Source organism: Dasypus novemcinctus, chromosome 25 (assembly GCF_030445035.2).
Source record: "Dasypus novemcinctus isolate mDasNov1 chromosome 25, mDasNov1.1.hap2, whole genome shotgun sequence".
Classification (NCBI taxonomy): Eukaryota; Metazoa; Chordata; class Mammalia; order Cingulata; family Dasypodidae; genus Dasypus; species Dasypus novemcinctus.
Window position 1 is genome coordinate 44,716,395 of NC_080697.1, and position 24,214 is coordinate 44,740,608.

Genomic DNA, 24,214 nt, shown 5'->3' on the forward strand with positions numbered 1-24,214 from the left:
AAAAATAAGGGTGAGTTTAAAGTTTTCACAAACAAAAATTGATAGTTTATGTTATCAAAATACCAAAATTACAAGAGATACTAAAGAGAGTGCTGCAGCATGAAAGGAAAAAACAAGAGTGAGAGATATGGAGAAGAATTTAGAATTGAAGATTTTTAGGAAGGGTAAACTAAAGGGTAAGAAGACAGTCAATAGAATCATATGACAACAGAGAGCCAAAGGACAAAACGGACGAAGTAAGTAATGTCTTTACAGTAATAACACTGAATGTTAATGGATTGAACACCCCAATGTAAAGATGTAGACTGATGGAATGGATAAAAAAACATGTGAGCTGTCTATATGTTGTCTAAAAGAGACCTACCTTAGATGTAAGGACACCAACAGGGTAAGAGTGAAAGTCTGGAAAAGGTATTCCATATAAATACTAACCAATAAAGACCTGGAGAAGTGATACTAATATTAAGCAAAATAGAATTCAAATGCAAAATTGTTATAGGGGATGAAGAAAGTCATTATATATTAATAAAAGGGGTAATTCACCAAGAAGAAATGCTTGTACTGAATATTTATGCACCTAACCTGAGTGCCCCAAAATACACGAGGCACACAATGGAAAAACTGAAAGGAGAAATAGATGTCACCAAAATAATATTTGGAGACTTCAATATACCACTCTCAATGTTGGATAGAATATCTGGACAGAGGATAAATAAAGAAATAGAGAACTTCAGTAATACGATAGATGAACTGCACCTAAAAGACATCTATAGCGCACTGCACCCCAAAACAGCAAGTTCTTTCTTTTCCAGTGCTTATGGATCCTTCTCCAGGATAGACTATATTTTGGGTCACAAGACAAGTCTCAATAAATTTAAAAAGACTGAAATTATACAAAACACTTTCCCTGAGTATAACGGAATGAAGCTGGAACTTAATAACAGATGAAAAAAGGGAAAATTCATAAATATATGTAGATTAAACAACACACTCTAAAATAATCATTGAGTTAAAGGAGAAATTTCAAGAGAATTCAGCAAATACCTTAAGATGATTGAAAATGAAAACATAACATATCAAAACCTATGGGACACTGTAAAGGCAGTTCTGAGAGGGAAAGTTATAGCCCTCAATGCTTACATTAAAAAAGAAGAAAGAGCTAAAATTGAAGATCTAACTGCACAATGGAAGATATAGGTAAAGAACAGCAATCTAATCCCAATCCAAGCCAAAGGAAAGAAATAGTAAAAATCAGAACAGAAATAATGAAATTGACAAGAACAACAAAAAACAATAGAGAGACTCAACAAAACCAAAAGTTGGATCTTTGAGAAGATCAACAAAACCAACAAACCCTTGTCTAGACTGACAAAGGAAAAAAGAGAGAAGACAAAAATTATAAATTAAATTAGAAATGAGAGGAGGACATTACCTCTGACCCACAAAACTAAGAGACATCATAAGAGGATACTAAGAACAACTGTATGCCAAAAAACTAGACAATGTAGACCAGATGGGTAAATTCCTAGAGACACAAATCACCTACACTGACCCTGGAAGAAATGGAAGACCTCAGCAAACCAATCACATGTGAAAAGATTGAAACAGTCATCAAAAAACCTCCTAAAGATAAAAAGCCCGGGGAACAGATGGCTTCACAGATGAACTTTACAAATCATTCAAAGTTGATCTAATACCAATCTTGCTCAAACTCTTCCAAAAAACTGAACAGGAAAGAATTCTAACAAACTCATTTAATGAGGTCAATAGCACCATAATACCAAAACCAGATAAAGATACTACAGAAAGAAAGAGAGAGAGAGAGAGAGAGAGAGAGAGAGAGAGAGAGAGAGAGAAAGAAAATTACAGGCCAATACCTATAATGAATATAGATGCAAAAATCCTCAACAAAATACTCTCAAACAGAATCCAAAAGCACATTAAAAGAACTATACACCACGATCAAGAGGGTTTTATTCCAGGTATGCGAGGGTGATTCTACATAAGAAAATCAATTAGTGTAATAAACCACATGGATAAACTGAAGAAGAAAAATCACATGAATCTCTCAATTGATGCGGAAAAAGCATTTGACAAAATACAGCACCCTTTTTTTGGTAAAAATGCTCCAAAAGAGAGGAACAGAAGGATGCTTTCTCAATATGGTAAAGTACATATATGAAAAACCTCAACTAGCATTGTATTCAATGGTGAAAGCTTTCCCACTGAGATCAGGAACAAAACAAGGATGACCACTGTCACCACTGTTATTCAATGTTGTGCTGAAGGTTCTAGCTAGAGCAATTAGGCTAGATAAAGAAATAAAAGGAACCCAGATAGAAAAGGAAGAAGTAAAACTTTCACTATTCACTGATGATATGATCCTATACATAAAATATCCTGAAAAACTGACAACACAGCTACTAGAACTAAAAGACAAGTTCAGCATAGTGATAGGACATAAGATTAATATGCAAAAATCAAAAGCGTTTCTATACACTACTGATGTGCAATGTGAGGAGGAAATCAGAGCAAAAATTCTATTTAGAATAGCAACTAAAACAATCAAATATTTAGGAGTAAACTTAGCCAAAGACATAAAGGACTAGTATTCAGAAAACTAGAAGCAATTGCTGAAAGAAAAAAAAAAAAAAGACATTCCACGTTTCTGAATCGGAGGACTAAATATCATTAACCTATCAAGTCTACCCAAACTGATTTACAGATTCAATGCAATCCCAATAAAAATCCCAACAGCCTTTTTTGCAGAAGTGGAAAAACCAATTATCAAAATTTTTTTGAAGAGTAAGGGACCCCAAAGAGCCAAAAACGTTTTAAAAAAGAAGAACAAAGTTGGAGGACTCTAACTTCTGGACTTTAAAGCATATTACTTTGCTATAGTGGTGAAAAGAGCATGGTTCTAGCCTAAAGACAAACACATTGATCAATTGAACTGAATCGAGAACTCAGAAATATACCCTCACAACTAAATCCAAGTTATTTTTGACATGGCAGTCAAGTCCTCCCAGCTGGGCCAGAACAATCTATTCAACAAATGGTGCTGTGAGAACTGGATTCCCATATCCAAAAAAAAGAGAAAGAAGACCCCTATCTGACACCTTATACAAAAATTAACTCCAAATGGATCAAGGACCTAAACATAAAAGTTTACAAACATAAACCTCTTAGAAGAAAATGTAGAAAAATATCTGCATGAAAGATTTTGTTGTAGGTGGTAGTTTCTTAAACCTTACACCCAAAGTACAAGCAACAAAAGAAAAAATATATAAATGGGACCTCCACAAAATTAAATGCTTCTGCACCTCAAAGGAAAAGGCAGCTGACTCAATGAGAGAAAATATTTGGCAATCACATATCCAGTAAGGGTTTAAATATCCATGATATATAAAGAGAGCATACAATTCAACAATAAAAAGACAAACTACCTATTTAAAAAATGGGCAAAAGACATGAAAAGATAATTGTACTAAAAAGAAGTACAAATGGTGAAGAAACACTTGAAAAAATATTCACCATCACTAGTGATTATGGATATGCAGATGAAAATTTCAATGAGATATAATTTCACACCTATAAGACCTGGTGCTATTAAAAAGTTGGAAATCTATAAATGTTGGAGAGGAAGTGGAGATAGGAATGCTTATTCACGGTTGGTGAGAGTGTAGAAGGGTACAGCCACTGTGGAGGACTGTTTGGCAGCTCCTAATGAAGATGAATATAGACTTGACATGGGACCTGGCAATACTATTACTAGGTGCATAGCCAGAAGAACTGAGAGCAGAGACACAAACAGACATCTGCACACTGATGTTTATAGAGGCATTATTCTTGATAAGAATAAGTTGGAAACAACCCAGGTATCCATCAACCGATCAGTGGATAAACAAATTGTGGTGTATACACACGATGGAATATTATGCAGCAGTAAGAAGAAATTAAATCGTTAAGCATATGACAACATGAATGAACTTGGAGGACATTATGTTGAATGAAGCAAGTCAGACACAAAAGGACAAATGCTATATGATTGCACTATTTTGAACTAAATATATTGTGTAAACTCATGGAGTTAATAATTAGAATATAAGTCATCAGAAAATAGAAGGAGGGTAGAGATTGGAAAGCTGAGGGCTAATCTGTGCAGTATTGATATAAAGGTTGTTTGTAAGTCTTTGGAAATGGATAGAAATGGTTATAGCATATATGGTGTCTGTAACTAGCAGTTCTATTGTATGGATATGACAGTTGTGGAAAGGGAAAAATATAGGGTCATATATGTTAATAGAGGGAAAGCTAAAAGCTATAATATGGGAATGTATAAGATAGTGAAACCTCATGTAAAACATGAATATGGGTGATAATGCATATATAAGACTTTCTACAAAATATAAATACAAATATACTAGAGAGAAGAAAGAAGAATAGCAGCTATGTATGGCAGGGGAAGCATAGAGAGATTGAGAGGTGATGAGTTTCATTTGTTTGCTTTATTATTATTATTACTTGAACAAAGAAAGTGCTTTAATACTGCCTGAAGTGATGAATGCAAATATGTGATTACGCCACATATCACTGATTCTACACTTCGGATGTATTTATGCTTTTTTAATACACATAAATAAATTGATTTGTTAAAAATTATTTGCAGAAATATCTCTAAACAAACAAACAAACAAAACAAGTTAGGTCTGCTAAGATTCTTCCTCAATGAAATAACTGCATTTCCTCAATTTGTTCAATTGGTGGAGTCTGCATTAACCATCTATTCATCTTTATCTGTAATATTTGCACACATGGAAAAGACAACAGATTCTAAATTACACACCATTCTCCCCAGTTAAAATCTAACTTGTTTTTTTACATTGATAATCCTTGTTAAAATAGAGCACACAATATATAATGATAAATAATCCTATTAGAAACAGCAAAATTGATTTGTATGGCAATGGATTAACGCCTTTGGAATTGTCCAACTAAATCAGATTATTCTAAATCAGATTATTATAAATGTTATGGATAAAACTCTGCCCTTCCACAACCAATGAAAACTTTATCTCTAATAACAGTAGAATTATTTGATTAGTTATTCTGGTCATCCCAGGCCAAGCTTAAATAAGAGAGGGTTTTAAGATAGAAATCTATATTTGATTTGTTAAAAAACAAAATAACAAATACAGCAACAGCAATTCAAAAAACCCTGCAGTTCCTGGAAAATATTATTTTAATTGAAAATGAATATGACACTCTGCAATACACATGCATGAGTGGACACAGACACACACACACACACCATCCTGCCTTGATGAACAACAGGACAACTACACTGGCTAAGATGATGGCACAGAGACCTATAAAATTTTCTTCTGCTTCTTCCTTTTTTTTTTTTTTCGCACTCTGGTGAAAAAAAAAAAGCCCAGAGGGACATCTTATTTACATGAAAGGACGTAAAATGCAGATACATACCTTGTGAACTTTAAATAATACCTCACAGAGGTTATAGATTTTTTCTGCTCGTACCCAGTCTAACGTGCTCACCTGCAAGAAATATAAAATGCAAACATGAAAAGAAACATGCTACTTGCAGTTGGAGACTTGAAACATTTACGAATAAGGAGTCAATATGTCTTTACCGTAATTAAACGCTATACCAACAATAGTGCAGCTGGAAACATTAAACTTTACATTTAGCGCTGAAAGTTGATGAGTAGTCACAGCCTCTATTGGTATGTGAAATGACTTTCTATAGATTCATTGTTGATACAAGAACTTGATAATGCAAGAGCCTATCTATTACATGCAATTGGGCATAATTTTAGGAATTCATTTTGGATCCCTTTTAGATTAAATAAAGAACCCAATTTAGGTTAAATTTGGTGGCTGTAAGTGGGTAATGATTTGTACATAAAAGTGGATGAGTTCATATTGATTGTTGGAGCATTATATTGTAGCAAAAAGATGGCATTTACATTCTTTTGCCCTTTCAGAGTAAATTTACTAATAATTCCTTTTCAGAAATGAATGAACAATTTATTAATGCATCAATTGAACGGAACGTCTCTTCTGGACTGGTCTGATTTATTGCAGACCCTATTGTAACAAATGCTATACACTCCCCTGTAATGATAATAATGAAAAAAATCATCTAACTTTTGAATAATGCAGGTTAAAGGTCATATTCTCAGTTCTAAAGAGTAAAATATTTCATGTTGAAAAATCTGTACTATTCAACAGTGTACAAAATCTGGATTATTTTCCACTTTGCACAGAAGTTCTGTGTATGATGTCTTTGAAATATCAGAACTACAATGATCAAAACATAAAAAAGGAAAAATTAGAGAAGTGATGATTAAAGTGATAAAGTGAAGGTTATTTTTAGGTCTAGCAGAGATTCAAGGCAAAGAACTGAATGTCTACAATTAGCTGGAAATAGTTTAAGGCACCTATTTCAGAGCTGAAGGGTCAGTGACTCTGGCACCTCTTCTCTTGTGAGCTGTGACAACTTAGGCAGCAATTGTGGATGAATTTCTCTGCACAACTTAACAACAGTGACTTTATTTTTTTTTAAAACGTACCTTTTCTTCTTTGTAGCATTACCGTCATGGTCTCCTACTTTTAGATCTGAGCTACAGTACTTCTGTATTATTGAAAAGTAAATAAATATGTATACAACACTTTTACTTTTTGCAGTCATGACAATGCAGCTTATTTTTGGACAATCTAGATACAACAAGGAAAAACTCTCTAACCACACTATTCAGTGACATCCTCTTTCAATCATAAACTCATTGCTATAAAAAGTATGTTATGCATATTTATAACATCATATCCTTTTAAAATTATAGTTAAGAAGCGTATTTTCCATGTGATTAAATATCTTTTACAAATATAAATGTAACGATTGCTCGGAATTTCAATATGTGGATTTACCATTTTTTAAGCTTTCCTTTATGGTGGGCATTTTAGACTGCTTTCAGGTTTTTGTCATTTTAATAGCACTATGATTAATATCTTTAGAGTATATCATATTTTAATATTATATTACACTAAGTTCATTTTTTTTCTTACTTAGCTCATAATCAACATGGCAGAAGAGTAGGCTTTCACAGTCATAACCTAAAATAAGACACTGAGGAGACAGCACTTTATATTATTGGCAAAATTCAGACATACTCCCTCATTCATACAACAATATACATAAAATATTTAATGAGCACCTAGTTTCTGTAAGTCAGTAATGGTCATCTGCTGTTTTTGCTATCCACCTTCCATTTTATTTTTCTTGCAATAGCCACTTCTATTTCCCTTTGGGGAATAATTCCCTTCTCAACTCTCAACTCATTTGCTCAGGAACAGAGTGTGTGATGTAAGTATAAATCAGTCAATGGATCTCACTCTCTTAGCTACAGACATTGATTCAGGGATAAGACTATGACTCAGTCAGAGACAATAGGGTAAAAATAAGAAGACTGCTCAGACATCTCGTCAAGGGATTCTTTATGAACTTAAGTACAAAAAGCTTATAGTCTGAGAGCTTCTAGAAACTATCTTGGGACCACAAGTGGACAGCCTATTTGAAATGGAGAGAAGACTGAAAGTAGAGGTAAGAAACAAAGATAATTGGTCCATATCTCACTATTTAAAGGCTAGATTACTGAGTGTTGGGGGCATTTCTAGCTGTGACTTATTCGGTTTCTTTATCAAATAGATGTCTGATTTTCTGATTTTTGTTTGATTTTCTTTCTTAAGCTACTTTGGGGTGGGTTGTCTGTCACTACTACAAAACTATTGGGACGAGTAATGGAGGAAGTTTTAGCATTGAGGTGGAGAAAGTGGCCACAGTAGTTGCTGAGGGCAGGAAGAGGGTAGAAGAGATGCGATGTGGGGGCATTTTTGGGATTTTGAGTTGTCCTTAATGATGTTGCAGGGTCAGATGCTGGACTTTGTATGTCCTGCCATAACCTACTGAATGTACTGGGCGAGAGTATGAACTACAGGGTAAACAATTATCTGTGTAGTGCGGCAGTGCCCCAAAAGGTGTTCACCGAATGTGATGAGTGTGCCACAATGATGAGGGAGGTTGTTGGTGTGGCAGGAGTGGGGTGGGGGGTGGTGGGTATACAGGAACCTCTTATTTTTTTGTGTGTAACATTTTTTTTGATGCATATATCTTAAAAAAAATACAATTTACAAAAATGATGTGGTGGGGGTGGGGAGTGGGATATACAGGAACCTCTTATGTTTTTTGTTTTTTTATGTTTTTTAAGGAAACATTCCTGTGATATATTAACTTTAATTAAAAAATAAAAAATAAAAATAAAAATCCAGATCTTAGGAGTTCAATCAAAAAAACAAAACCAAAAATAAACCTCTAGCACATAGTTTATGAATTTTTATATTCTTTTATTGTCAGACTGAGTTTATACAAGTTAACAGGTAGAAAACTTTTAGTATAAAAGGTCAAGAGAGTTCTGCTTGGGATATGAATATATGTTTATAGCTCTCCAAATTTAGAAAGGTTTTTGGTTGTGAAAGACTCATGTAACTTTGTCATACCCCAAAAGTCCTTTGGTATACGGCTAGCACTGTTGTCCTTACTACAACTGTAGCCTAAAACTGTCTCTGATTTGTAGCCTAGTGTGGTGGCTTATGATGCTTTACGATTTCTTGTGTCATGTCTTTAGTTTGGCTTGTTCATAATTTTTTTTCCTGAAGATACCATAGAACACCCAAAAACATGTTTTGCTGCTACCCAGAGAAATGTTCAGAGAACCTGTAGATTATTTTGAGACACTAAGTGGGTAGTGCCTATTTCCTCTAAAGTGTATCTAGCCAGAAGTATCTTAGAAGGCATTTGAAACCTTAGATAACCCATAATAGATTCTGAAACCAGCCTTTTTAAGATATGTTGGAACTCTGGTTAGACTTCAGGTAACTGTCATCCCCAACCCTGACCCCCACCCACTGACTTAAGTCAATAACCACAGTGGAATAAAGCAGGGCCTTTTCCTCATTCCTCTCTTTCTCCTTTATCTGAACTCCACGTCTTAAAGGCTCTGTTCAGATCATACCTCCTCCTGACGCCTTCCCTTAAAGCTCTTGTGGCTATTTCTTCCCTCGTCCAATTCCCAGAAGCTCTTCATTTCTCTCACTCCTTTGACACAGTAAAAGCTCTCTTTCATGTTAATTACCACGTGTGTCTGTCTTGCATCTGTTCAACAAGACCAAGGCAAGTGCAGTGCAGCCCTTGGAGTACTGATGAGAATGCCTTATGCAAAATAGGTACTTGGAGAGCAGAGCAGGTACTTGGAGAGCAAGCACTGACTGGCTTGCTTAAAGAGGAAAACATGTTTAGTTAATGCAACTGAATAAGTTGGGTGCAGTGTGAGCAATATTAGATTGGGAGAGCCTAGTTTTGTTCCTTCCCTAAGGGGGAGTGGTGTGAAGACTTCTGTAATTTAGCAAAAGAACCAAATAGGAAGTAACTTTAAGTTTCAGCTTAAAGAAAATTATCTCCAAAACATTCCTTATATTTCCTTCAGGGATTTTATTTTATTAGGTATAGCTCTAAAAATTGTCTAGGCTATAATAATTCAAACACTAAATGTAATGATCTCACAGAGAGGGGTTAACATAATACCATTTTCAAGATAATCAAGCTAAGCTAAGCCTCTAAAGAATTGGTTAAGTACTAATGCAAACGGGACAAATTGCTATAATAAAAGTAGAGTAAAATTAGAGTTAGATAAATGAGTCTAAAAATGGGCTTATTGCTCAGACAATTAGAAGATAAAAATATATATGCATATCTGTAGTGTGTATGTGTGTGTATATATTTAGATATACACTGTATTTCAAACTAGAAGATAAATATAAAGTTTAAAATTAGAGGTTTAAACAGACGGTGGAGTAGTGACAAAATAAAGTTTAGAGTATCTGTAATGAAGCAGGAAATTCCTCTTGCTTTTGTATTAAAACTTGAGTATTGCCAAGTATTACCTGAGAAGCTTGTTATGATGTAGAGTGCTGGGACCCTTCCAGGAGTTTCAGAGCAGCAAGTCTTGAGAGCCTCAGCAATCTTAACTTTTTTAATGTGTATGTAAGTTTATTATTGATGTGTAAGGAAAGGACTCTGAAGGTGTGGTAAGTGAGCTAGCAGCCTCAGCATCAACTGGGAGCTTGTTTGAAATGCAGAATCTCTGGGCCAACCGAGACATACCATTTCAGAATTTGTGCTTTAAAAATATTACCAGGTGATAGGAATGCACATTAATATCCTTGATATTTTATAAGGAACTCTAGATGACTCTGCTGTAGTGAACTTTTGAGAAAACAACCAAAGAGTAAAAAGATTGAAGCCTTTTAAAAGGAAAGGTATGTGTGTGTGTATGATGCATTGTGAATTAAGAAAACTGTATTTATAAAGCAGAAGCATATTTAGTCATTACTCATGGTACAAAATAATTCCTTGTTTTGCATACTAGATGCTTCATGGCATAATTTCTGTAAACTGAAGGATTCCCTAATGCAGTGAACATGATTTATTTTACACTTTTCAGGACTTTTAAAGACTAAAAGGGGTGAAATCTCTAATAATAAGTGGGATAAATGTAGAGGAACACTGTGAAGTATTACAGTACCTATTTCTTCTGAGAAATGCTTTTTTTGTGTGATGAGTATGGGATGCTATCCACTCTATCCTTACAATCCTTACTTCACTGGTGGTGACTCAAAAACCAGGATGAGGAAAAACCATCACTGTTGATACCCTGATATCTCCAGACAAGTATTTAACAAAAAAGGAAATAACCAGACTTCAGGAAATGAAAGGCAGGGCTAATAGTTTCGTAACTGCTTATGATCAATAGTGCTGCTTTTTCCCAAGACAGTTAATATGTTTGATAATTGTCTAATATATTTGACAAAATTTGACTTGAAAACAGCAGAAATTTTAGACTATAACATGTACTTTTTTTTCATCTTTTAAGATTATTGCAAAATGCTGATTAAGAAACTCAAAAGCAAAACAATTCTGTATTAGATATATAATTGTCTAATATCTGTTTGTTCTATAAATCTTCTTTTCAATTATTTCCTCCCAGGTTAAAAAAATTTCAAATGATAGAATATACTTGCCTAATTGACATTCTTGAAACTGTCTAATATTTTTGCATATATGCATAGGCAAATGCTAATGCTACATAATTTATATGTTAATGGTATAAGATGCTGTAAAATTGATTTTATAACAGTTATTTTAACACATTTTAATGATGTTTGAAAACATGAATAACTGAAACGTTATCCTTCAGATTCCAATTTGTAAATCAGAAATAACTGTCTCACTAATGAAGGAGTTAGTGTTGTAAGGAGCTAAGATTTCTGACGTTTAATCTCAACTCTCCCAGTATCTGTTAGTATACTCTAAGACTGTCATCTCTTCCCCTCTTGTCTCTTTTCATTCATACTGAGTTGTAAATTATGGCCTTCTCTTTCCATCCCCTTTCCCCCTTTTCTTTCTCTTGTCTTGTTCCCCTTATTTTTCCTCTTCAATATCACCACTTTCTCCTATCTTGAAGGAGCTCAGAAACCCTTCTTGAATAAAGCACATGATCCTTTAGTTTTTCCTCAGAATTATTTATTCTAAGAATCTTTGGGACCTTCTAAAATGGATTTGAATATTCTGACACGTTGTAGGGAGACAGTTCATGAATAGTTTTATGTTTCGGCATGGTCAAGGCTTTCTAACCAAAAATAACTGTCCGCGTAGGCTAAAGAATGATTGTGTGGTAATTGGCCTTGGAATCTAGAGAAAGTGAATGCTTCCAGGGACATTTATAATTTATCTCCTCTGGAGCCGCTTGCCTACGCTCTAATGTACGATGTGCTCAGAGACCTGCACTTTATCGCCCAAGAGAGGATGTGTTTACATGAGTAAGAGAAGGTCTCTCTTCTTTTCTGGAGAAGAGGGTGGCCAGTTGTGCCAATTGTTGTAGGTAGACTCTGAGATTAATAATTTTAGAGTTCCTCTCCTGTGGCACAAATCTCTATATATGCAGATACATCTGGTCTCCACTGCATGTCCCTGTGGGAGACTGGGCATGGGGAACTGGTGCCAAGATGTTCTGTGGGCAATTAAAAGTCTGTCTCAAATTCAGAAACCTCATGTTTCATGTAAGGATAAAAAAAATAAATATAGATATTGAAACAACACAAGGTTGTTCTAGATCTGGGCAAAGTAGAAATTGCTATTGGCACGTTGCTACCAGCTTCAGAATATTAAATCCTAAGATACTAACAGTAAATAAATATTTAAATATATATATATATATATATATACAGATTCACTCACTGCTTTTCCTGAATTACTTTTTAAAAATATATATATTTATAATTTATTTTTAAAAGGTACATAGATTACATAAAATGTTACATAAAAAATATATAGGGTATTCCCATATGCCCCACTCCCCACACCTCCCACTTTTCTTGCATTAACAACTTCTTTTATGAGTGTGGTACATTCACTGCAATTGATGAACACGTTTTGGCGCACTGCCACACAGCATGGATTATAGTTTACATCATAGTTTACACTCTCTCCCACTCCTTCTCGAGGTTATGGCAGGATATATCATGTCTTGTATCTGTTTTTGCAATGCTGTTCCGGACAATTCTAAGTCCCGAAAATGCCCCCACAGCACACCTCTTTTTCCCTCTCCCTGTCTTCAGCAACTCCAGTGGCCACTGTCTCCACATCAAGGGTATAATTTCTTCCATTGCTAGAATCACAATTAAATCCATAGTAGAATACCAGTAAGTTCACTCTAGTCCATATTTTATTTCCCAGTCCTGAAGATTCTGGGATGGTGTTGCCCACTCCATCTCTAACTGAGAGGGGGCTTCAATCCCATATGGCTAATAGATGGGACTCTCTTGTTTGCAGTTGTATATTCTCTCGGTTCCTTGGCATGGTGATTGTCCATATTCACCTCCTTGTTAGTTGTCCTCGGTGGGCCCAATGAACTGGAGAGTAGGTGCTGGAAATCTGCTGAGAACAGATTTTCATTGTTTTAGAAAATCTTTCCAGTTGACTTGTTAAAATGTGCTTTTCTACTCTGAATCTTAGCAGAGCTGCAACACCTACTCTCCAGTTCACACATAGGACACACGTAGGACAACTAACAAAATGATGATGATGATGAACAACACTCATCCCCCAAACCAGAGAATATCTACAACTGCAAGCAAGATGGTTCCATCCATCTGCCCCATGGGATCTAAGCCCCCTCTCAATCAGAAACAGAATGGGCATGACTATCCTAAAATCCTCAAATTTGAGAAATTAACACACATAAGGGGGAAAGCAACTATGGACTTGAGTAAAATTATCATTATTCTAGCAATGGAAGAACTTGTAACATTGATCATCAGAGATTCTGAGGGGAGGAAGAGGGAAGAATAGGTATAATATGGGGCATTTTGTGAACATTGGAAATGTTACGACTGACATTGCAAGGATGAATACAGGCCTTTAAACATTTTGTCAATACCTATAAAAATATGCGGTTGGTTATATACGAGGTCCAGGGTTCGATGTCCAGGGCCTCCTGATGAGGGCAAGCTGGCCCATGTGGTGAGTTGGTCCACATGGAGTGCCAGCCAATGAGGGAATGGGGCTCCGTGTGGGAATGGGGCCCCATGAGGGAAAGCTGACCCCACAGGAGTGCTGGCTGATGTGGAGAGCTGGCACAGCGAGATGATGCAACCAGAGACGAAAAGGAGAGAAAATAAGAAGACATAGCAGAACAGGGAGCTGAGGGGGCACAAGGGAGTAATCGTCTCTCTCCTACTACAGAAGGTCCCAGGATAAGTTCCCGGAACCGCCTAATGAGATACAAGCAGACACAGAAGAACACACAGTGAATGGACACAGAGAGCAGACAATGGGGGGAACAGATTGCGGGGGAGGAAGATAAATAAATAAATAAATCTTTAAAAAAATGTGTGGTTGGAAGTGTAAACTATCATGTAAATTATTGACCATGCTTAGTAGCAGTGCTTCAATGTGTGTTCATCAATTGTAACAAATGTACCACTCTGAAAAAGAAGTTGTTAATGGGGAAGAATGTGGAAAGGGAGGGCATGAAGTATATGGGAATCCCCCTATATTTTCTACGTTTCATTTAATCTAAAGCTTTTTTAAAAATAAAATTAAAAAAAGAAAATTAAAAAATAATACCTTTTCATCTAAAAGCACATTACAAATAAATTACTCTAGTGTCCTTGACTTTGGCATGGATATATTTCTATTATACTATACTATATTACTATTTAGTGGTAATAGCTTGATCACATTCCTTCATAATCTGTGGCAAATGTTCCACAACAATATAAGGTGTTGGTGGAGGGGCGATGTATGAGAAATTGTGCACACTATTCTCTAATAAAAAAAAGGAACTAGTGAGTCTTCCCTATCTTACCCCCTTATCATATGAATTGTATTTACTTTATGTCATAGTATGTAAGTTATAGAATATAAAGTTTAAGAGTAAGTATTAGTCAAGGACTTGCATCCTTTTTAAGGGACTATATATACTATTATTTTGTCAAAATGAAGGAAAAAGAAAAAAGAAAAATCCTGCTTTTACTATCTGGTTATTGGAAATTTTGTGTTTCATACTTTTCTGGTTTGCAGTAACCTCTTAAACATCCTACACAATATGTATTAAAGATTCTCAGATTATTCAAGATTAATGAGGTACATTTATATACTAATTTTCCTTATTGAAATAAAATAGAAAAGGAAACAGTTGCTATATTAGTCAGGTTTCTCCCCCAAAAAACAGAACCTCCAGTAGATAAATACTTATGTATATAAATATTAAGAGATTTAATATACTAACTGGCTCACGTGACTGTGGGGATTGGCAAGTTCAAGTTCTACAGCTGGCCAGAAGGTGGCAACTGAGATGAAGGGTTCGATGAATTCCCCAGAAGAAGGTGACAGGCTAAACTATACATAGAAATTCTTCTCTCTGACTGCTGAAATCATCAGTTCTCTGTCTAAGGCCTTCACCTGATTGGATGAGACAGCTCTTATTGCTGAAGGCCATCTCATTTGTAGATTAGTTGTCATCAGTCATAGATGCAATCGATGGACTAATGATTTTAACCCATGAAACACCCTCACAGTAACAGTCAGGCCAATACTTCTAGGCACTGTAATCCGGCCAAGTTGACACCTGAACTTAACCATCAAGTCAACCCTTGTCACCTTAGCACCCATTCACATCTCCTTAAAGGATACCTAATCTCTAAATAAAGATAATAATGTAGTTACATTTTTGCCTTATATATTGTGCATAAATCTGGAAATGTAATATATCTTCCCTAAATGAGGACGCAAGTCCTTGATTAATCCTCACTCTTAAACTTTATATCCTATAACATATATATTAGGACATAAAGTAAATACAATTCATATGATAAGGGGGTAAGATAGGGAACAGTCATTAGCTCCTTTTTTTTTTTATTAGAGAATAATGTGTACAATTCCCATATGTCACCCCTCCACTAACACCTTATTTTGTTGTGGAACATTTGCCACAGATTATGAAAGAATGTGATCAGACTATTACCACTAAATATGGTCCATCATGTACACTTGGTATATTTTTCCATACATCCCCTATTATTATAGTAGGTATTAATATTGTACCTTTGTTATAGCTCATGAGAGAACACTCTCCTATCTGTACAGTTAACCACATCTTATACCACATGGTTCACTGTGTTTTACAGTCCCATGCCTTGTACATTCTATCCAAAGTGTACACTCAGTGGCTTTCACTTTCGTCACAGAGTTCTGCAGTTATTGCTCCAGTAAACTTTTGAATGTTTTCCTTTGTCCAAATGAAAAAATTCCATACCCCTTATCCTTGAACCTTAGTATTGATATAATACCTCCTTTGACATTGATGCAAGAATATTAAAATATTGCTGTTAACTAGTACATAAGTTACCTTAATTGTATTTTTCCCATACATCACTACATTCTTACCATCTTATAATAATGAGAATATTTGTTCTAGCTCATAGAAGAACATTCTTGTATTTATAGAAGAACATTCTTATATTTGTATTAGTAATCACAATTCTCTTCCACCTCTGGGTTTACTGTGTTATTCGGTCCCTAGATTATTCTCTAGCTTCCTTTCAATGGACATTTACATCCCTAGACTACCCCTTTCAGCCACAATCCCATTTATAAACAAGCTGTGTTAGTTATACTCACTACAATGTGTTACCATCAACTCTACGTATCCACACTTTTACAGTGAATCTAATTGAAACTTATACATACACTAAGCATCAGTAACCCTTCTCAGACCTCATCCTATCTCCTAGAGTCCTATACTTTAGGTTTTAATTCTGTGTTTATTCTTCATATTTAGTTCATATTAGTGAGACCATACAATGTTTGTCTTTTGGTGTCTGGCTTATTTCTCTTAGTACAATGTCCTCAAGTTTCATCCATGTTATCATATATGTCCCAATTTAATTTCTTCTTACAGAGGCATAACATTCCATCATATTTATATACCACGTTTTGTTTATCCATTCATTGGTTGATGCACACTTGGGTTGCGTCCATCTTTTGGCAATTGTAAATAATGCCACTATGAACATCAGTGTGCAAATGTCTATTCATGTCAGTTTTCACTTCTTCTGTATATATTCCTTGTAGAAGAATTGCTGGTTCATCCAGCAGTGCTATATTTAGCTTCTGAGAAACTGCCACACTGTCTTCCACAGAGGCTGATCATTCTATATGCCTGCCAATAGTGAAAGTGTTCCTATTTCTCCATATCCTCTCCAGTACTTGTTTTCTGATTTTTAAAAAAATAATGGCCATTCTATGAAATGTGAGATAGTGTCTCAATTTAGTTTTGATTTTCATTTCCCTAATAGCTAGTGATATTGAAAATTTTTCCATTTGTCTATTTTTTTTTTACAATTTGTATTTCCTCTTGAGGGAAATGTCGATTTAAGTATTTTGCCCATTTTTAATTGGATGGCTTGCTTTTATATTCTTAAATTGTATGACCTCTTTATATAGCATGGAAATCAAACCCTTATAGGATATATGGTTTCCAAAAATTTTCTTCCATTGAGTGGGCTGCCTTTTTACCTTCTTGACAAAGTCCCTTGAAGCACAAAAGTGTCTGTCCAAGAAACATTTTTTTATCCATTTTTTTTTCTTTGCTTGAGCTTTTCATGTAAGGTGTAAGAAACCACTACTTATCGCGAGGCCTTGAAGATGTTTCCTACATTTTCTTCTAGGAGTTTTATGGCTATTGCTTTTATATTTAGGTCTTTGGCACATTGTTAGTTAATTTTTGTATAAAGTGTGTGGTAGGGGTCCTCTTTTTTCCTTTTGTATACAGATATCCAGTTCTCCTAGCACCAATTGTTTAACAGAGTGTTCTGCCCCAGCTGGGTGGGCTTGACAGGCTTGTCAAAAAATCACTTGACCATAGATGTGAGGGTCTGTTTCAGTTCAGTTCCATTGGTTTATATTTCTATCTTTATGCCAGTATCATGCTGTTTTTACCACTGTAGCTAGGTAATACGATTTAAAGTCCAGAAGTGAGAGTCCTCCAACTTCATTCTTCCTTTTTTTTTTTTAAGATTTATTTATTTATTTCTCTCCCCTTCCCCACCCACCCTGGTTGTCTTTTCTCTGTCTATTTGCTGTGTCTTCTTTGTCCGCTTGGCTATTGTCAGCCACACAGGAATCTGTGTTTCTTTCTGTTGTGTCATCTTGTTGCATCAGCTCTCCGTGAGGCACCATTCCAGGGCAGGCTGCACTTTCTTTCGCGCTGGGCGGCTCTCCTTACGGCTCTCACTCCTTGCGCGTGAGGCTCCTCTATGCGGGGACACTCCTGCTTGGCACAGCTCTTCTTGTGTGCATCAGCACTGCGCATGGGCCAGCTCCACATGGGTCAAGGAGGCCTGGGGTTTGGACCTCCCATGTGGTAGACGGATGCCCTAACCACTGGGCCAAGTCCGCCGCCTCATTCTTCCTTTTTAAGATGTTTTTGGCTATTTGGGACCCCTTACCTTTCCAAATAAATTTGATAATTGGTTTTTCCACTTCTGAAAAAAAGCTGTTGAAATTTTTATTGGATTGCATTGAGTTTGTTTATCAATTTGGGTAAATTGACATCTTAAAAATATTTAGTCTTCCAATCCACGAGCATAGAATATTCTTCCATTTATTTAGGTCTTCTTTGATTTCTTTTAGCAATGCACTGTAGTTTTCTGAATACAAGTGTTTTATGTCCTTGTTTAAGCTTATTCCTAAATATTCTTTTTGTCATAATTGTCAATGGAACTTTTTTTCTGACTTCCTTCTTAGATTGCTAATTACTATTGTGTGGAAATACTACTGATTTTTGCACATTAATCTTGCAATCTGCCAGTCTGCTGAATTCATTTATTAGTTCTAGGAGCTTCGTTGTAGATTTTTTTGTTTTTTCTAGGTATAGGATCATGTCATCTGTGAATAGCAGAAGTTTCACTTCTTCCTTTCCATTTTGGATATCTTTTAATTCTTTTTCTTGCCTGTTTGCTTTATTAGTAACTTTTAATCTAATTTTTTAGAGAACCAATTCCTCCAACCCCAGAAACAACTCAGAAATCTAATCCATAAGATTCTGTTTCTGAGGAACAACTCCTGTTATTAAAATCTTTGTTAGTCATGGTTTTCCAGAGAAAAATTCTTGACTGACTTATCTATCTTGTGTGTGTGTGTATATATATACACGTACATTAATTATAAATATATATATTTCAAGAGATTTAATATAGGAATTGGCTCATGCTATTTTCAGGATTGGCAGTTCTGAATTCCATAGGGCCATTTACAAGTAGGGATCTCCAATGATGTTTTCGATAAATTCACCAGAAGATGGCTGGCTGAAGTAGATAAAGAAATTCTGAGTGCTGAGTGCTGAGTGTTATCCCTTTAAGGACTTGAATGGATTAGATGAAATGGCTCTCATTGCTCAAGGCAATCTCTTTGTTAATTGTGGTTGTCATTGATAGATACAATCAACTGACAAATGATTTAAATCCTTGAAATACCACCACAGTAACAATCATGTCAGTTCTTGCTTGACCAAACAACTGGAAATCCTAACAAAATCCGGCCAGTGTTTGCTTGGCCAAACAACTAGACACTATGACCTGAACTTAACCATCACAGTTGCTATTTCTAAATTTACTCACATAACCTCTTAAAAATCTTCATAAAACTCTGGGAGATGATGAATCAACATCCCACTGTTTATGTAGTAAAACTAACTCACCCTTAGAAATTACTATCCACAATCCTGGGTAAGGAGTAGACCAGCTATAGTCTTCACATCCTGTCTGCACTTGGGTGGAACATGTTTTTGTTTTTTTTTCTCTACCTATTTCTTTAAACTTCAAATGTTTGGAAAACTTTTAAGTAACCTGTCATTTGCTTTGTTGAGGAATTTGCTTTATATTGACTTAAGTTTTTAAGCCCCAAAATGCTTTGATGTTTGCTGGCTTACTCTTCAAACAAACAAAAGTCACTTTTGATAATATTTATAAAATACATAAAGCACAAATCTTTAATACCCTTTCAGTATTTATTTTCTAGATTATTTAATCAATAATTAAAGAGCATCTTCTTTATGCTGTACATGATGCTAGATGCACTGGATGCATGAAAGGATACAATGCTAAAAGCTCGCAGTTTAGTGGAAAATAATTGCATTGCTAGCATTTTATAAAAAACGGGAACTTCTATATATATCAACTCATTTGAATCTCACAATAATCCTCTCAAGTAGCCATTAATTTTATTCTCATTTTACAAATGAGGTTTAGAAATGGCAGTTATGGTTTCCAGAGATTTTGAAAGTACATGAAGATATTAGGAAGTGTACAAATAAAACAAGTGAACTCAATCTTTTGGAGTGAATGTTTGTTTATAAATCATACTGTCTTCACCTTCTCATTTCTTCCCATGTATTAGTGGTATTGATTACCAGTGCAAAAATTGAAATTATCCAAATTGACCAGAAACAGGTGGCTTCTTTATCTTGTTAATCATGAGGAATCCATTTAGTTGGACTTCAAAACTCATTCAGTTTCATAGCATTCTGAACTATTTATATATACCGATGACTCCAAAATTTGTATCACTAACCTAGATACTTTCCATGAACTTCAGGCTGGTATATCTGACTCTACTAAAAAAAAATCTCCTTTTTGATCTCTTTCAACATCGTAAACTTATAAACATCCAAAACTAAATTCCTGATTTAATCTCAGTCACCTGTGCTCTTCCCTTGTGCCCCATTCAATAAATGGCACTACCATTCACCCCATCAGAATCACTCTTGACTCTTTAATTCACTCACATCCACATCCAGTCTATCAGCACTTTATGTGTGGTCTGTATTTGTATGTGTGAGCGTGTCTAAAGGTGTTTCATAAGTATTACTATATTCAAGAGCTCTATAAACTGTGAGGTGCTATACTGATGTAATGAAAAATATATATATTTATATTCAAAATTCAAATTATGAAACTACATGCTTTCTTGAGGATAATGAAGTCTTCATGTTTCAGTGATCTGAGAAGCTAAATTGTCAAGAGACAATTTTGGATAGATGCATAAAATTTAGATTAACATCTGGGTTCCTTAAATATGGTGCTATTGGCAACTGCATGTGGGACTAATTCCATTTTCACAGGTATACCGCATCTTGAAAATTACTTCCTAGACTATTCTGGGGTCTTGTTATTCCCTTAAAAGTAATAGCATGGTACTTATCTACATAAAAATTGCTTCACTTTTTTCATCATGTCATCAAAACAATAATTATCAAAAGAATTTCCTTATATTGATTCTAAGAAAAGAGAATGGGGATGTTGATGAGTCATCTTCAGAAATTATTAGGAATATTAAGTTAATGAAGGAAACTCCATCTAGGAAGTTTCTGGAGTACTTTTATTTGGAAGGAGAATCAGATGCTAGATAACTTTCATAGGAAAAGATGGGTGGGGGAATACATTCTTACAAGGTAAGATGCAGTCCTTTCCCCTCTAACAAAGCTAAAACTGTCTCTCTGGGGAATCACAAAAAAGGCACTGAAAATACCAGAGAAGGGGAGGGGAGGAAGGGAAGGGAGAGGAGAATGAGAAAGAGAGGGAGACAGAGAGACTGAGAGAGGAAAGAGAATGAGAGGAGCAGAGGGAGGGAGACACCTAAAGAAGCTCTGTAGCTGTTTGGATTCTTGACTACTTTTATGCATCTAACATTTAGCAATAAAATAAGGAATCCTTTTGAACTATTTTGTTGGATTACCTCAGGAATCAAATTATATAAAGTACAGTAAAGTATACTATAATCTGTAAAAGAATTTGCAAATGTTTCTATTTTTATTGACAACTTATCTCTGTTGGGCACTAGGACCAATTTAAACTCCTAAGTTGCTGAATTATGTATGGTAAATGCTGCATGTTATATGCTGCTTGAAGAGCCCAATCCATAACAAATCTTAAAAGAAATCCCACAGAATAACAAAACAAAACAAAACAAAAACCCAGAAAAACCTTATTTAACTGTTTACCACCATTGGTTTTCAAAGTTCATTAAAAATCATTTTTCGTGTCGACTGCCTGTTAGGCCTTTATGGAATACCTGAGTTCTATGATGGAAGTTTATTGGGTAAACAAGGCTCAGGTCATGCCGACAACACCTGGAATTACACCAGACCATTGCAGGGCCCCCTCACGTGTGTCCCTTTAAAGAGAAATGTCCTGCTCAAAGTCCCTGCCCTGTGGTCATACCTTCCCCAGTCAAGTTGGATATGGTCTTCCAATGCCACTGAGAAACTTGACATGAATAGCTTAGCTCTGCTCAAAAGCAGTACACTCTCAGTTCAGTCAATCAGATCCTCTGGGATCAGAATTAGAAAATATGGATTCAATTAGGCAACATCCAGCAGGAGCTGAAATTGAAATGATGGTGCTAGCAAATAACAACAATGAAGATTTACTGACCCTTTATGCCATATGTTAAATGTACTAAACATTTGACATGCATTGTCTTATTTAACCAACACTACAGTGTTGTGAGGTAGGTCTTATTATTACCCAGTTTGACAGACAAGAAAGCTAAGGAACAGAGAGGATAGGTAACTTGCCCAGAATTACACAGCTTGCCAATGGCTTATTACAGACTGAATTGTGGCTCTGTCTGAATGTAAAGCCCATATTCCCAACTGCGACACTATACTCTCTTGCCGGTATGGACATAGCTTAGGGCTCTGTAGCAATGAATAAACGGAGGTTATGGGTAAAGCAGAAACTATGAGTAAATAGGAACAGTGGATAAAGGAAGTACAAAATGAGACAAAATCAGTTGGTGGTAGCCAGAAAAGCCAGTTTACTTAGAGAGGGTAGACACTCTTCAGCATCACAATTATGGTACAGCAAAGGAACGGAATTCCATGTACTCCTATGTCTGAGCACATAAGATAATAAAAGACAGTGTTTACAGAGAGCTTACTATGTGTTTGGCACTGTGCTAAGCACTTTCATGGATTATCCTCTTTATTCTTCAACACACACCTACAAGGCAGGTTCTATTTTTATAAATGCTATTTTGCACATGGGGAATCCAAGGCTTAGAGAGGCTCATAGCTTAATCCAGGTCACCCGGAGTGCACAGTGATCCCAGCTGCTGCCCCACACCCTGCGTGGGCCTTCAGACACACACTTGTGACTCTCTGAACAACTCCCGCAGCGTTCCGGTTCAGTTCTTCAAGCTTGAAATGACAAGCAGGTTCAAGCTCGTCCCGGAGAGAAGCGGCCGCCTCTAGCACGTTTCGATGTACATGTGGGGAGGATGAGCGTTTGAGTCACAGCATTGCCAGGGCTTATGAGGGGTGTCTACGGGGCTTATGAGGGGTGTCTACGGGGCTCATGAGGGGTGTTGATGGGGCTCATGAGGGGTGTCAATGGGGATGGGGGTGAGATACCAAAACCACAGAAATAGCAAAAGGGAAGAGGATTTGAGCAGTGACCTTAAATGCTGCATCCAGAAACCTCAACTCCTCCAATATCCACCCACATGGCACATCTGTGAGGCGATGAGGAACCACAGAAGCTCTATAGCCAGGGTGACATACATCTCAAAGGTACTGCTTCCTCATATTTTAGAGAAGAAAGTAATTAAACATGACCGAAGATTAGACTTTCTTCACCTTTAAATTGCTTTAGTGAAAAGAATTGGGGGGAACAGGATGGGTTGCATTTTCCTCTTGCTGAAGGTTCTTTCTTTGGGTCAAATTAGCTAAACACAAAATACTCCAGAGAGTGAAGGCCTCAATCCTTTTTCTCTGGAATATTGCCTTTGAGTCAAGCAATGATTCCAATTCCAAATAATCTGTACAATTTCTAAAAATTGTGTGATGTGCTATGTAATAAAATTTTTAAAAAATTAAATGTTTTAATTTGGGGAATGTGTTTTATAGACCTTTCCTGAAACTCATTTTAGGGGATCAAAACCTTGTTTTACAGACTGCCACAATCATTGTGGACTGAGCCTTTAACAAGGTCTTCAAAACCTCAGAGAGGAGAGTCGTTTTTTTGCTATTTGATCGCCAACTGTTATCTCCGTATTTATTTTTTTCAGCAATGTCTGCATAAGCTCATCATTATCAACATAAGGTAGAAAGCCTAAACGGGAACACTTTTGAGATTGAAAGTGATTGTTGTTATTAGCTATGCCAAGACAACAATGAAAACCAGAGAATGACCTATGTTCACTGGGACATATGATAACCCTAACAAATTCCATTTCAGCTGGATGCAGAGGCCTCACCTTTAACTTGAAATGATCATCTGTTGACAACTCTCCCTTCATCTTCCAAAGTCAAGTGATACTTGTTAAACTTTCCATTTTCCAAACACTTTTCATTAGTTTCAGCTTTATTTATTTTAATTGGACTAATTAGTTTTTGGAATAATTAACTTCTTTCTTTCTTTTCCTTCCATTCTTTCTCTTCCTTCCTTCCTTCCTCCCTCCCTCCCTCCCTCCCTACCTCCCTCCATTCCTTCCTTCCCTGTTTGTATGAAATGGACC

At 35.9% G+C, this 24,214-nt stretch overlaps 1 protein-coding gene across 1 annotated transcript in view; it reads right to left on the bottom strand.

Moving 5' to 3' along the window:
- Positions 1 to 24,214, bottom strand: part of SNTG2 (syntrophin gamma 2) — a 330,881-nt gene that overhangs the window by 110,704 nt on the left and 195,963 nt on the right. Inside the window, exon 13 of the mRNA XM_071211871.1 lies at positions 5,485 to 5,556. Within this exon, the coding sequence (XP_071067972.1) occupies positions 5,485 to 5,556 (72 nt within the window). The remainder of the gene's footprint in view (positions 1 to 5,484; positions 5,557 to 24,214) is intronic.